General features: G+C 43.2%; 1 protein-coding gene across 1 annotated transcript in view; it reads left to right on the top strand.

Moving 5' to 3' along the window:
• Positions 1 to 16,219, top strand: part of LOC147885969 (kinesin-like protein KIN-4A) — a 220,312-nt gene that overhangs the window by 121,853 nt on the left and 82,240 nt on the right. Inside the window, exon 23 of the mRNA XM_087396260.1 lies at positions 963 to 1,067. Coding sequence (XP_087252386.1) covers positions 963 to 1,067 — 105 coding nt within the window. The remainder of the gene's footprint in view (positions 1 to 962; positions 1,068 to 16,219) is intronic.

Here is a 16,219-nt window from a genome sequence, read left to right as displayed (position 1 = left end):
GAAGGGTTCGCACAGCTGCTCTCAGTCCTTTTTGTCGAATTAGGCTTCGTGCCTATGTAGTGTCAAGCTCTTTGAGAGCTTACTAGTTCATGCTTTTGTAAGGTTCATTAGTTGAGTCCTTCTTTGGTCGTTTGTATGAGCAACAAACTCAGTAGGGGTGCGCTCTATCTTGAGTCGTTTTGATTTGTAAAACATTTCTTCATGCAATCTTTGTGTCATTTCCATTTCGTACGTGAACTGGTTAGTTCATGCAAAGTTAGCTTGCATCTCTTGTTGTCCACAGTCATTTTCAATCGTGTGCATTGACAGTTCAAGGCTCTAAACCTATCATTGTTGCTTCTTGGTTAGCAATTCCGTGGCTAGAGTTGTGCAAGTATGCTGAATTTTGTTTTTTAGTGTTGTCTTATTAAAGATGTAATGTTGTTTTTCAACAAGAGGAAAAGGATTCATTTCAATGGCTGACTAGTAATCTGGATGACTGGATTTAAAGGCTTAGAAAAGGGAGAATTATTGAAGATGAAGCTTATGTGATGCTCTAGTCCAATCAGTATGAACAAATTAGGTCAAACTTGTACGTATGCACTTAAAGTCCCACTCCCCACAATCTTCTAGATACCCCCCTAATGTAGATGTGAGACATTGTAGCATAGAAGGAAATTGTATAAATAAGTCTTGAAGAAGTACAATGAGAGAAATTGAGATAATATATATATTTTTAACTCTGTGAAATAACTATTTGAAGTTGCTAACGAAGGGATGATTGTTCTTTCTTTTGCTGTCCCTTGGATTGTGTGGAGTCCCTTGAGGCAGTTTAAATTTATATTTTGCTTATTCTATTAAAAAATTCCAAGTTGTAAGATTGGATATTCTATTGGTTAGTGAAGTTCTAGTAATTCCCTTTTGTACTTTGAGATAGCCACATCGACGGTCTGATCAATAACTTTTGTTTCACATGTGTCCAGGAGGGCTTCCCTGGCAAAGGAACTTGGTAATTTAAGGAGAGAGGAGGAGATGCCGCAAGGCATGTTGGAACCTTACGAATACAAGTGTGATAAGATGCATACAAGGTGTGAGTGTCTTTTTCATGAACAAAGCAAGTTTGAGCTACTTTCGAGCATCGTCTGCCTTTTGATACCCCCACCCCCCCGAGGTCCATCATGACTTCCACCCTTGGGTCTCCAATATCGGTCCAGAATTGGCATTGGATCTGATTTGATATGATGATGATGATGATGATGATGATGTTGATGTTATGACTATGTAGTACTAATGATATTATGACCATGTAGTATTTAGCATTTAGCATTTAGCATGGGTGATGATGCTTGTTTTAGTAGAGCCACTCATTCAGCTTGTCGTATCAGGTTTCTCATAGACTCATAGAACCATCGCTCTTCCGAAGCCTCTAATAAACTTTTTTTCTCTCTCTTACTTACATACTTTTCTCTCTCTCTCTCTCTCTCTCTTACTTACGCACACTTTTTTTTTATAGTGGAAACTTTTGATTGATTATATTATAAGAGTAGCGACCTCAAAACAAGGCAGCCGAAATTACATCAGCTGAAAATATCAGTGTATGCTAGATATACATCATGATCTATGGAGCACATCTGTAAGCAATCAAAGAAGGATTGTTGTAGAGAACGCTTAAAATAATGGTTACCTTGACCATGCTGATTTCAAAGCCATGGTTTCTAATGCCATTTAGCCTCTTTCTCATTAGATGCACACTGATCTAAATTATGCATGGCAGGCTTTTGTTGCAAGAATGCAAGCTATTATTCGGGATTATGGTAAATCCTACATGCAGGTGACACGGGAGGCCGTGAAGCATGCCAAATACACTTGCCAGAGTTTGACTGAACTTAGTCATCTTCGGCATTTGTCTTTAGAAGAAAGCATGCTATTATGTGAGGCTAAATTCTGTCTCCAATCGAATGATCATAGAAAGCTTGCTAAATGGGAGACCCGATCTCGGCAAAGGGCTAAAGGTTGCTCTTCCAAGCAATTCTTTAAAAGTTTGCATTACAAAAGACAAGCTGCCAATATCTGTCGGATCTGGATGCCTCATGGTTCTTGGTCCTCATCTCGCTCAGAGCTTGCTACTTTTTGTGTGCATCACTTTCATCTCATTTTGGGCATGTGGACATTCTTTCTCCTCAGGTTGTGTCTGCCCACCAGCTTCTTTTGCAGCATGTCCATCGCATCCTCTCTGATGCTCAAGATTTGGAATTGGAAATTCCTTTCATTGAAAGAGAATTGTTAGGTGTTGTTAAATCCTGTGGCAAATGGAAATCTCCAGGATGGGATGGTCTCATCGTGGAATTTTTTCTTGCCTTCTGGGATATCCTCAAGCCTACTTTGCTGCAAATGGTTAATTCAGCCTGGGAAAATCAGCAAATGCCTGTCATGGAAAAACGACTTGTCAAGCCCTTAGCTATGTGATTCGCTCACTGATTGGAGACCAATAACGCTCATGCCAGTCATTTACAAGATCATAGCCAAAATGGTTGTTGATCATATTAAAGGTTATTTGCATGATGAGCTGCATCCTTCGCAATATGGCTTCGTTCCCCGTAGGCATATCACAGATAATATTGCCAATGCTTATATTGGGATTGAATATGCTAAATACACGCAACAGGATGTTCTGGTCTTACAGGTGGATATTGCAAGAGCCTTTGATAAAGTTCAATGGGAATTCATCTCGCAAACAATGCGAGCTTTGGGGTTTGGAACAAAAATGCAGCAGATTATTTAGGTTTTACAGGGATAGCAATGTAGCTTGCATTCTTTTTGGAGATCTCTCTTATGAGTGGATTCTTCATTGTTCGGTCCGTCAGGGATGTCCCCTTAGTGCTTTATTGTCTGCCATTGCTACCCATCCTATGCTGCAATATATTGATCATCTCGTGGCTACAGGCTCCCTTCATGGTTTGGAATTAGATGTAAATCGTAGCATGGTTGCTCAAGCCTATGCTGATGATTCTTTCTTTACCCCGAAGAATACACAGAATGATCTTTCTGCTTTGATGCAGGCTCTCTTTGTTTATGGTTTGGCAGCTGGTCTTCATGTAAATTTTCAAAAGTCTAAGTTGCTCCCATTGCATTCTAAAGACTGGCATAGTCTTTTGTGGCTCGGGAAAACCATTCCTCCCACTCAGATTGTTTGTCATCTTGGTTACCCTTTGGGGTGGGGTCTCACTCGTCGTCAACAAACTGATTGGGTGATGGTCAAGTTTCGGAAAAAGCTAGAGTATTGGAAATTGGCAACCTGGCCTTTGCATGTTCGGCTTTGGATAGTACAGTCCATCCTTGTGGCATATATTCAATTTTATTTGCCTTTGATCCTGTTCACCAAGGCAGATCTTGATTCTTTCATGTCTGCCATTATGGAAATCTTATGGCATTCCAAACATGGCAGAGAAGTCTGAGGCTACTTTCAGTGCATCAACTTTGTTCTCCTAAGATGCATGGTGGTTTGAACATCACGAATATCTAGGTGCTCATCCTTGCTCACAGGGGCAAAATATTGCTGCAATTTCTGCAAGGTGATCAGCCTTGGGCTCTTATGATTAGATCTCTAGTCACACATATTAGTATTTCTGCCTTTGCATTGGCAAATCAATTCTTATTTGGTTGCATCGACGGCACTTTGGCTGGCTGTCCTTTGGTCTCCAGTTTGCTTCTTGATTGGAAGCACATCCTCTCTCATCTGGAATGGCATGGTCGATAGTCTTAAAGCATTCACTGATCGACAGTTTTTCAGTCTCCACTGGATTTACAGGAACCTCGCTGTTCCTACTTTGTTTCTTTTAAGGGCATCACTTTTGTTACTGATGTTATTCATGATGATGGCTCAGCGCTACCTTTTTCTCTGACAGCTACACCATATGGCTTGGGCTCTCATTATCGTGCTTTGTGGCAATAAATTGCTTATATGCTTTCGCCTTTTGTTCCAATTCCTCCTTTCGAACTTCAGGACAGGTTGGAGGATTGGACTTTGACTTCTTCAGGGTCCTCTTCTCGCCCTTTGAGGCTATCTCAGATTACGGTGCCTGCATTGTACAAAATCCTTTTGCCTCAACCTTAGGTTTTAGAGAAAGGCAATTCTATTTGGCGAATACATCACCCAGCTAAGTGGTGGAGAAACAGATTATAGCAGCTTTGGGCCTACAAAGCTCCTGTTCAACAACAGGTTTTCTTCTGGCGAGTGCACACACTTCTTTTTTTTTTGTGAAGAAATCTTTTATTGCAGTAAAATAATTACATTCATAGTTACTTCGAAACTGAAGTAACTATTACTCAACTAAAGATCTCAGTATAAGCTGTATACATATCCTGATCAATCAAACGAGTCTGAACACAATCATAAAATGATTGTTGCAGAGATCGTTTGAAAAAGATAAAGGATTAAAAAAGGGGATCACCAAAGACTCTATGATTTCTGTCCATCCATAAAGTCCATAGTGCCCAGTAGCATACCCATATAAAAAACAAATCAAAACCCTGCCTCAGTGGATGAAAACCAAACAACCAGAAAAGCCTGCCAAAAGTAGTAGAAAATCTCGCTCGAAGCCTCTGTCGGATGAGAGCGATGAAGGTGCAAGTATGTGGACAGAACCAAAAAATGTGTAGCACAGATTCAGTGGGGTGTAAGCATCTGTGACAAACAGCTGGAGCAATATGTCTGTGTGCAAGTAGCTGGCCAGATGGAAAAATGCCAAGTAGGACTCGCCAAAGAAAAAGCTGTTGTTGAAGAGGGATGTTGTAATGCCAAAGGAGACGCAGCCTTTTGCTCCACCACTTTAGTGGGCGATCCATATGCCAAATAGTATTTGCTCTGTCAGAAATCCAAGGCGGAAGTAATAGCTCTTTATACAGTGATGGCACTGTAATATGTGAGAACTTCAAGGGATGGGCTGAAGAGTAAGAAGAGCGTAAAATCCAATCCTCAAGCCTGTTCTGAAGTTCCATGCGAGGTATTGGCAAAAACGGTTGAAGCATTGCTGAAATCCGATGCCAGAGAGGACGATAATGAGCTCCCAAACCGTATTTGCTGGCAGCCATGGAAAAGGATAAAAGTGTGCCATCATCCTGAAGTACATTTGCCACATAAGTGATGCCTTTGAAGGAGAGAAAGTAAGAACGTCTTGGTTCTTGAATGGCCAAAGAAGGGTGGAATACTTTAGACCAATAAATATTCTCAGCCCTCAAGGAGTTTCCCGACAAAGAGTCTCGGCCATGCCATTCCAAGTGGGATAAGATATGTTTCCAATCAAGAAGGAGGCGAGAAACAAAAGGGCAGCCTGTGATCTTGCCTTGGATAGAGCCAAATATGAAATCCCACGGAGTGGGCTGCCAATGCCCAAATGCAGAAGTATGAATATGTAATAAGAGAGAGCGGATCACTAAAGCCCACGGCTGATCTCCTTGCATAAACTACAACATCATTTTTCCTCTGTGAGCAAGTAAATGCATGTGAATATTGAGAATGTTCAGACCCCCGTGCATCTTTGGAGAACAGAGACGATGCATAGAGAGTAATATGAGACTTTTCTTGCCATTTTTAGCACACCAGAAAATTTCCATGATAGCTGACATAAAGGAGTTCAGCTCTGCCTTAGTGAACATAATGAGAGGCAGATAAAACTGTATGTATGCTATCAAAATGGATTGTGCAATTTGCAAACGAACATGTAGTGGCCAAGTTGCAAGCTTCCAATATTCAAGTTTTGCCCTCAACTTTGTGAGCACCCAATCAGTTTGTTGGCACGTAGGGGACATCCTTGCCTAACTGAACAGCCAAGAGTCCAGGATGTAGAAATATCCCCTGAAAGTATGCAGGCAGCTTTACTATCTTGATTTAGCCAAGTAATAACTTGCTGCATTTTTGTGCCAAATCCCAATGCGTGCATAGTCGATGAAATAAAATCCCATTTAACCGTGCCAAAGGCTTTGGAATATCAACTTGCAATAATAAAACATCTTGCTGCGTGTATTTGGCATATTCAATTCCAACATAGGCATTAGCAATGTTATCTGTGATATGCCTACGCGGGACAAAGCCATATTGGGCAGAATGCAACCCATCATGTAGAAACCCCTTTAGCCGATGGACAATCATTTTTGTAGTGACTTTGTAAATGACTGGCATAAGGGTGATAGGTCTCCAGTCTGCCAAAGATTCACAGATTTGTTTTTTTGGAAGGAGTTTAACAATGCCTCTCTTCCATGCGTCTGGCATTTTGGGATGCACTACCTGACTTGGCCAGAGAATAGAATGCCAGTCACATTGTTTCAGGGGAAGCAATTTGGATTTGTCAAAGTTGACATGCAATCCCGCTGCTAATCCATACAATGATAATGTGGTCATAAGCATGCGGACTTCCCGGGGAGAGTTCTGTGGCATAAAGAAGGAATCATCAGCATATGCCTGTGCCAAAAAAGATGCAGCCCCAGGGATTTTAAGACCAGTCATCTGTCCTGTGTTTGTAATATGATCAAGATACGTCAAGAGGGGATGGGTTGCAATGGCATAGAAAAGAGCACTAAGGGGGCAACCCTGTCTGGCTGATCTACCCAATGTCCATGACCGAGATAGATGACTTCCAAGAATGCACTGAGAGGTAGAGCCAGAATAAAGCCAATAAATTGCATTTGCTATCTTGGGACCAAAGCCCAACTTTGTCATGGTTTGAGAGATAAAATCCCATTGAACAGTGTCAAATGCCTTAGTGATATCAACCTGCAATATGAGCACATAATATGAGCACATCTTGATTCGAGTACTTAGCATATTCAATTGCAGTCAATGCATTGGAGATATTGTCATGGATTTGTCTTCGCGGCACAAACCCATACTGATGAGGATGAAGGCCCGCACACAGTATCCCATGAAGCCTATACACAATCATTTTGGCAATGAGTTTGTAAACTACAGGCATCAAAGTAATAGGCCTCCAATCTGACATATGATCACACATATTTTTTTTAGGCACAAGTTTGATTATGCCATGCTTCCAAAGGTGCGGCAATTGATTTTCTTGCCAGGCAACATTGATCATTTGTAAGAGAACATCTTTCAAATCATCCCAAAAAGAAATATAAAATTCCGCCGTAAGACCATCCCAGCTAGGGGACTTGTATTTGCCGAGATGGGACAATGCATTATCAAGTTCTGTGTCAGTAAAAGGTCTCTCGAATGTAATAGCATCATCCATTTCCACTATCTCAGAAACATATTGAAGAAATTCAGTCCTCGCATCAGTCATTTGATTTGATGGGGAGCCAGGGGTAGAGAACAATTTTTGGAAGTAACTTTGGCATTCATCTTGGAGATCAGAGAAAGAGTGCATCCAAGAGCCATCTAGCTTCCTTACCCTTAGACATGAGTTTTTCTTTCGAGTAGCATGCAGGCCTTGGAAGAAGGCTTTTGATGAGCAGCCCTTATCCATGAGGGGCTTCATTCTTGCTCTAATCTGTCATTTGTGCAATTTCCTCTGATCATTATCAGTCAGTTTGATCCGGGCTTGTGAGAGGGAATCATTTTCTGATTCAGAGAGAGGCCTTAGTTCAGTCAATTGTTGTGCTGTCCTTTTTGCCCATTCGACCTCGTTCCTCCATGTAGCCATGTGCAGTTTCCATACTCCCTAATGACATTCTGTATACGAGAGACAAAACTGTCCCAAGCATAATTCATGTTCTCCTGGGCATGCAAAGGCAGGGGATGAATTGCAAATCTGATCATTTGCTGGAAATATTGATGTCGGAGATAAGCCTGATTAACATGCAGTAATCTACTGGAAAGAGTCGGCAAATCATCCAGTGGCATACCAAATTGCAGATTTATCCATAGTGGGGCATGATCTGACAAGCTCAATGAGAAATCTATGAGGAGATGAAGGCTAAAATCTGCATATTGTTGTGGATAAAACAAATACCATCTGTCAAGCCTTGCCCAGTATGTAGTAAATGCATTATGATGAAAAGTATATCCGGGCACTGACCCTTGTAGAAGCAGCCATAAAGCTTCAGCCTACACAGAAAGAAGCATGTTATCCCATTTCTGTCTTTCTGATGATAGCATATGAGATCTTGAAATGGTGTTATATCTCGGGAGAGGGGAATTATTAAAATCTCCACAGATAAATGCATTGGATCTTCATGGATATTTGCTTAAAGAATCCCATAAAAAAGCCCTCATGGCAGAGGTCTGGGAGGCATAGACTGATGCAAACTCAAGAATGTCACCATTGACATTACATTGTATGACTATCCATCGGCCACTGCTGTCATTGAATGCTAATTGAGGCTCCAGCGCATGTCTAACCATCATGCATACACCTGAGTAGGTAGTGGTACCAGCATAATATATATCATAGCCGCCAAAGTGATCATGATGACCAGCCTTAGAGTGTTGATTATGCTCTTGCAAACAAACAATATCTGGCTGCATTTTATGTACATAATTCCAGAAAAGCCTCCACTTTGAGACATTGCAGAGGCTCTGTACATTGTATGTAAAGCACTTAAGTGCATGAAAGAGATATATGCAGGAAAATATAAGTATGAAACAAGATATCAGAGAGGCAAAGCCTCTGCCTGCGTGGGTTGCATGCCTTCATGATCCATGAAAGATATAGCATTCTCCCCTTCTTCAGAATCACATATGGATATGCCCTTCTTCAAAACCCCCACCCAATTTTGAAGGATAGGAGCTTAAGTGGAAGCCTGTCCTGGTAAGGGAGAAGAAGCATCCCATTGACGAGATTGAAAGGGGCGTTGCTTCAATACAACCACCTTCTTAGGCTGTTGAAAACCATCCCGATCTGTCCCCACAGATTCCTTCATCTTCTCTTTTTCTTTTTCTTTTCCTTTTCCAACAAGTGATTGCACCTGATTAATTGGTTTAGCATTCTTTGCTCCATTTCAATTTGCTGCCTTAGCTTGCAAATTCTCATTCTTGTCCCGTGTCTGGGGCGGCAAGGCATTAGGAAGGGGTTGATGCAGAACCATTGGGCATTCAGAGGCTAGATGCCCAAACTTGTGGCAAGCAAAGCAAGCGCCTGCAAACACACCCCATTTCAAGTCAAAAAACTTTTTTCCCAATTGCACACCCTCAACTTCCACTGCAATAGAAGGAGGGGTAGGTGTGTCAGTGTCCCAGAGGATGCAGAATTTGTTACGATTTCCCAATGATGCAGAATCTGCTTCATTGGGACAGTTCATTTGTCCTCCATGGGGCATGGAGGACAAATGAACTGTCCCAATGAAGCAGCCAGGCCAAGCCATTCTTCATGCATATAATCCGGGAAGTTAACAACCTCAACCCATACAGGACAATGATGTCGTATAAGACTTTGGTAATCCTTGTTTGGGGACCAAGGCATGGCATGTACCATCTGCTTCCCGTAGAAGAGGGGAGAAAGCTCAAGGAGCCTCTGCTTGCACAAGACACCCTCTACAAAGCATCCTCCAAGGATAGATTTGATCCATTGCGCAACATCACTGGCTGCTGGGATTCTTCCTGGAAAGAAAATTATTACCGCTGTTTGAGATAGCTTCCTGAGAGGATTCACAAGGGAGGGCAATTTCAATTTGTATGTGACCTCTGGAACTAGTTTGCCCCATTCCTGTCGTGACTGCTGAAAGTCATCCTTAAGTGTATCAAACACATATTTAGCTTCCATAGTAAGCTCATCATCTTGTGATTCAGGCTGAGAAGGATGACGCTTGGCATATGCGGGTCTTTCTTTTCTAGCATATGTACAGACATTGGAACCTGAAGCCATGATTGAGATATGGCAAAGCAAGAAAGAAATAGAGTGAAAGATGAAGCAGACAGAGAAAATGTACGGAAAGGCACAGGGAAAAGGTCCAGAACTGTACGACAGAGGCTGCACGGAAAACCTGTACGGAAGGGCTTGTACGGGATAGGCTGTACGGAACAGCAAGGAGACTATACAGAAGATACTGTATGGACGAAGAAGTACTGCACGGAAATATCAGAGGCTTGTACGGGATGGACTGTACGGAACAGCAAGAAGACTATATGATGGAGGTTCTGTACGGACAAAGATGTACTGCACGGAAATATGTACGAAACTATACGGGAAAGGCACGGTTGTACAGGGAAGCTAAAGGCCTTGAAAGTACTGCATTGTACGGAGGGACTGATAGAAACCGTACGTACGTACGGAAAAAGACGAGGTGAGGGAGCTGTACGGGCCTGCACGTAAATCTGCACAGGGATTGCGACCCTATCATAGCAGCTGGTACGGCCGTCTGAAAGATCCGTACGACGACCGCACGGTCATACGGACAGAGGGGGAGAGACCTGTAAGGGTGTCTTGGCGAGGCTCTCGGCTAGCACCTTCGCTCACGACCTCACGCTCTCTCACACTCACACACACACGAGAATACACACACCAATCTGTAAACACACACACACAAGCACCACACACACACTTTTTTTTAGTAAAATCCAGTGTATTTATATTCTCATTAATTTACAAGATGGGAAGTCTCCCACACACTGACATTAGACTCCAAAAGAGAGCCCAATGGAAGAACTCAAAAACAGGTAGAGAACACTTCAAGGCTAGTAGCATCCAAGTCCCTTGCAGCAAAACTGTCATATAAGGATTGCTTGAGGGACATTCTGAAGAAAATATATGCCTGAGGAAACTGTTGACCCATCCTAGAATGCTGTCTCTGTGTCCAAATGGTCCATAGTCCCCAAAAGCGAGTCCCGTGAAAGAAGAGGAGGAATGGAGACATCTGAGATGAGAGGCATCCAAAGATCCAGAAGAGTTTCCCAAATCTGATAGAGGGAAACCGAAGCCGGAGCAAATGAGAAACATGAATGATCAATATGCGAGAGTGTGGGCAAGACCATAACAGGTGAGGAACTGTCTCGCAGTGATAAGAGCAACGGGGGCAGGAAGGGGAAGCAATGCGGCGTGCTGCCGATTTCACCCCAATGGAAAAAGCTCCCACTATACATCTCCAAAAGAAAAGCCTCTGTTTCAATGGCAATTTGGCTTTCCAGATTTTCATGAGTCGTGATTGCCACCAAGATAAAGGCCTATCCAAATTCCAAAGAGTGTTGGCATGCTTGTCAATCCATGGCGGTGGAAGAAGAAATCTGTAGACCTTCGAGGAGGTCAGATTGTGCATTGAGAGCGTATGGGTAGCAGGAGGTAAGGAAGTCAAATTCCAGTCCAGTAATCTGTCCTGTACAAACAGCGGAGGAATCGGAACAAATGGCTGCAACATAGTTGAAAGTATTCTCCAAATGGACCTATGATGCAGACCCAAGGAGAATGTCCTGCAAGCTTGTGGAAATGAAAGCATACAACCTTGTTGATCCACAACATCGCCAACAAATCTTATGCCCAATTTCATGAGATTGTATGCTTTAATAGGTGCCTGTAAAGTGAGAGGCAATTCAAACACCTTGCTCCAATGGATGCTTTCCAAGCGAAAAGAATTACCATGATGAGAGGAAGCACCTGTCCATTTTGCATATGAGAGAACTCTCTTCCAATCATGAATAAAAGCAGTAGAAATAGGGCAACCAGGAATTTTCCCCTGAAATGTGGTCATGACTGCTTCCCAGTGATCTGTAATCCAATGCCCATATGCATGGGACGCCATGTTTCCACACATAGCTGCTAACATAATAGCCCATGGCTGTTTTTGCTGAAAAAAATCAGCAATCATAGTGCTCTTTCTTGCCAACATATGAACCTGGAGATTGAGAATATTCAGCCCCCCATGCGTCTTGGGTGAGCAAATAGACTGCATAGGTAGTAGTCGCAAAGCCTTTTTATGAGATTTGCTTTTCCAAAATATCTCCATAGCCTGGGACATATAGGAAGCCAAATGCTTGAAAGACCAGGGAAGAAGAGGCAAATAAAATTGCACATATGCCATAATGATGGACTGTACTATCCGAAGTCGAACATGTAGAGGCCAAGTGGACAAATGCCAGTATTCCAGCTTCTTGTTGATCTTTTGAAGCACCCATTTGAGCTGTTGTTGCGGGGTAATATTCCAGCCAATGGGGTAGCCTAGATGCCTCACAATAGTGTGGGAAGAGATAATGTGGCCTGGCCAGAGAAGTGCATGCCAATCAGCTTCTTTCAAAGCTAGAAGTTTTGATTTTTGAAAATTGATTTGCAGTCCAGCAGCTATGCCAAAGTCATTCAGTGTATGCATCAAGTGAGAAAGGTCACTTTGAGAATTCCTGGGCATAAAGTATGAATCATCAGCATATGCTTGTGCAAGAAATGACTGTGCCCCTGGAATTTGCAAGCCATGAAGCTGTCCTGTATCTGCAAGATAGTCCATATGCAACAGTAACGGATGGGTAGCGATGGCATACAGTAAAGAACTAAGAGGGCAACCCTGTCTCACTGAGCGGGTCATAGTCCTGGTTCTTGACAACCCACCACGAAGCAAGCACTGCGCCGTGGCCTGAGAATAGAGCCAGTAGATGATATGGACGAGCCAAGGGCCAAATCCCAATTTATGCATAGTCTGAGAGATAAAATCCCAATGGACAGTATCAAATGCTTTCGCAATGTCTACTTGCAGAATGAGAACATCTTGTTTAGAATATTTGGCATACTCAATCGCAAGCAAAGCATTGGAGATATTGTCAGTGATCTGCCTTCTGGGGACAAACCCATACTGCCTAGGATGAAGTCCTGCTTGCAAAAAGAAGCGAACCCTGAGGACAATCATTTTAGCAATGAGTTTGTAAATGACAGGCATGAGAGATATAGGCCGCCAATCAGCCATCGTCTCACACAACCTTTTTTTGGGAATCAATTTGACTAGGCCATGTTTCCAGGATGGGGGAAGAGATTGTTCTGCCCAAGCATGATGGATCATTAGAAGAAGAGTGTTCTTGAGATCACCCCAAAATGCACGGAAAAATTCGACAGTCAATCCATCCCAACGAGGAGAGCTGCTTTTGCGTAGATGACTCAAAGCATCATCCAGTTCACTGAGCATAAAAGGCTACTCCAATGCATGAGCCTGTTCTCGAGACAATATAGGCTGGACATGCATAAGAAATTGAGACCTAGCTGCATTCACTTGCATCAAATGATCAGGCTGAAGAGAAAGGAGATGCTGGAAATGACTAGAACATTGCGATTCCAATTCTGATTTGGAAGTGGTCCAGGTGCCATCATCTTTCTTGATCCTGCAAATATCCTCCTTTCGCCTATCCGCATGAAGACTTTTAAAAAAGGCTTTGGAGGAGCAGCCCTTATCCAAAAGGGGTTCATGCGAGCTCGGATTTGCCACTTCTTTAATTTGCGAAGATCATTTTGGTGGATGATATGAACTGCATAAGCACAAGAATCCTGTTCAGAAGAGGTAAGCTGCCTATGAGAACTGATTGCATCGATTTGCTGCTTGTGAGACTGAGCCCATTTCAGCTTGAGCCTGAGGTTTCCCATGTAACTCCGTCCATAATCTTGAATAACAGCCTGTAAGCGATGAGCAAGACTGATCCAAGCAAAATCCACATCCTCCTGAGCATGTAAGAGGAGGGGACGGACAGCCACTCTCACCATGTTCTGAAATTGTTGATGAAGCAAATAAGCACTATTAACATGGAGCAGGCGACGACCAAAAAAAGGCATATCATCTGTCAGACGTGCTATTGATAATGTCAAGCATACTGGAAAATGATCAGATAGCAAGAGAGAATGATCAACCCATAGTGTACATGTAAAATCAGCATACTGCTGAGCATGCAGCAAATACCATCTGTCAAGTCGAGCCCAGTAATGAGTAAAGGCATTGTGATGATATGTATAACCCATATCTCTGTCCCTTGTTGAGAGCCATAAATCTTCTGCATGCAGGGATGAGAGCATATCTTCCCAATGTCGAAGCTCAGTGGGGATCATGTGAGAGCGATGAGTGGTATTGTCTTGAGTGGCAGGCGAGTTGTTAAAGTCTCCACACAAAAAAGCATTGGACAGCCATGGATATTGTTTGAGGGAGGCCCACATTTGAGCTCTAGTCGCAGAGGTTTGTGAGGCATAAACAGATGCTATTTCATAGAGATCAGCGTGCCAGATGCACCTGATCACCATCCATCGACCCTGAGGGTCATTGTAAGCAACCGTGGTAACTCAGCCCTCATATAGTCCGGAAAATCCACTACCTCAACCCATACGGGGCAGTGATGTCGAATGAGGCTGTGGTAATCCTTGTTTGGCGACCATGGCATGACATACACCATTTGTCTGCCATAGAATAAGGGCGACATCTCCTATATCTGCTGACGATATGAGGCATCCAAAAAATGCACTTCATAAAAACCCCTGGAAGCAAAGTATACTCCTTCAACAAAGCAGCCTCCCAACAATGTAGGAACCCACTGGGCCACATCATTTGCTGAAGGTAACTTTCCTGGGAAAAAAATGATAACTGCTTGCTGAGAGAACTTTCGAAGAGGAGCAACCAATGAAGGCAGCTTCAACTTATATTTGATGGCCAGGGGAGGTTTGGCCCACTCCTTCCGGCTGTGATGAAATTCATCTTTAAGCATGTCAAAAACATAGTGAGCGTCTACAGAATCTGCAGTACAGAAATCAACTTGCTGTCTTTTGGAGTCCCGGGACGACTCCTTGCGAGAGTAACTTTTGAACTGGTCCTCCATGAAGAGAAGCAGGGCGGGATTGATGAAATGGCAGAGGCGGAGCAGAACTGTATGGACAAGGAACGGGGTGCAAGTGCAAACTGTACGGAATGTACAAATCGTACGGATGTACGGAAGAGAGTCTGCGGGGGTTGAGTCGTATGAAAGGCGACAGGATGCGTAGAGGCTGTATGGAATGCAGAAATGGAAGGGACTGCTAATGCAAAACGGCGAGGCAGGCTGTACGAAAAAGGACGGAGGGTACGAAAATACAGCGGGGATGAAGATCAAAGGACGAGCAGATGTGGCCGGGCTGCACAGGGAAGAGGCAAGCTGTCTGTACGGCGTCCGTACAGATGTACGGTGGCCGTACAGTTGTACGGGCAAAGCGCGGGGCTGTATAGAGGCCTGACGCAGACCTGTACGGGGGCTCAGGGAGGCTGAGCAGCAACCCTCACGACCTCACCACACACACTTTTTTTGGTAAAATCCAGTATATCTATATTCTCATAAATTTACAAGATGGGAAGTCTCCCACACACTGACATTAGACTCCAAACTAGAGCCCAATGTAAAAAATTCAAAAACAGATAGAGAACATTTCAAGGCTAGTAGCATCCAAGTCCCTTGCAGCAAAACTGTCGTATAAGGATTGCTTGAGGGACATTCTGAAGAAAATATATGCTTGAGGAAACTGTTGACCCATCCTGGAATGCAGTCTCTGAGTCCAAATGGTCCATAGTACCCAAAAGCGAGTCCAGTGAAAAAAGAGGAGGAATGGAGACATCTGAGATGAGAGGCATCCAAACATCCAGAAAAGTTTCCCAAATCTGATGGAGGGAAACCGAAGCTGCAGCAAATGAGAAATACGAGTGATCAATATGCGAGAGTGTGGGCAAGACCATAACAGTATATCTATATTCTCATAAATTTACAAGATGGGAAGTCTCCCACACACTGACATTAGACTCCAAACTAGAGCCCAATGTAAAAAACTCAAAAACAGATAGAGAACACTTCAAGGCTAGTAGCATCCAAGTCCCTTGCAGCAAAACTGTCATATAAGGATTGCTTGAGGGACATTCTGAAGAAAATATATGCTTGAGGAAACTGTTGACCCATCCTGGAATGCAGTCTCTGAGTCCAAATGGTCCATAGTACCCAAAAGCGAGTCCAGTGAAAAAAGAGGAGGAATGGAGACATCTGAGATGAGAGGCATCCAAACATCCAGAAAAGTTTCCCAAATCTGATGGAGGGAAACCGAAGCTGCAGCAAATGAGAAATACGAGTGATCAATATGCGAGAGTGTGGGCAAGACCATAACAGATGAGGAACTGTTTCACAGTGATGAGAGCAACGGGGACAGGAGGGGGAAGCAATGCGGCATGCTGCCAGTTTCGCCCCAATGGAAAAAGCTCCCACTATACATCTCCAAAAGAAAAACCTCTGTTTCAATGGCAATTTGGCTTTCCAGATTTTCATGAGTCGTGATTGCCACCAAGATAGAGGCCTATCCAAATTCCAAAGAGTGTTGGCATGCTTATCAAT

This window comes from Dipteris shenzhenensis, chromosome 25, assembly GCF_047967505.1.
Source record: "Dipteris shenzhenensis isolate YYH24624 ecotype China chromosome 25, Dip_SZ_1.0, whole genome shotgun sequence".
NCBI classification, from domain to species: Eukaryota; Viridiplantae; Streptophyta; class Polypodiopsida; order Gleicheniales; family Dipteridaceae; genus Dipteris; species Dipteris shenzhenensis.
Note: the sequence above shows the minus strand (reverse complement) of the source record. Positions and strands in the feature narration are given on the sequence as shown.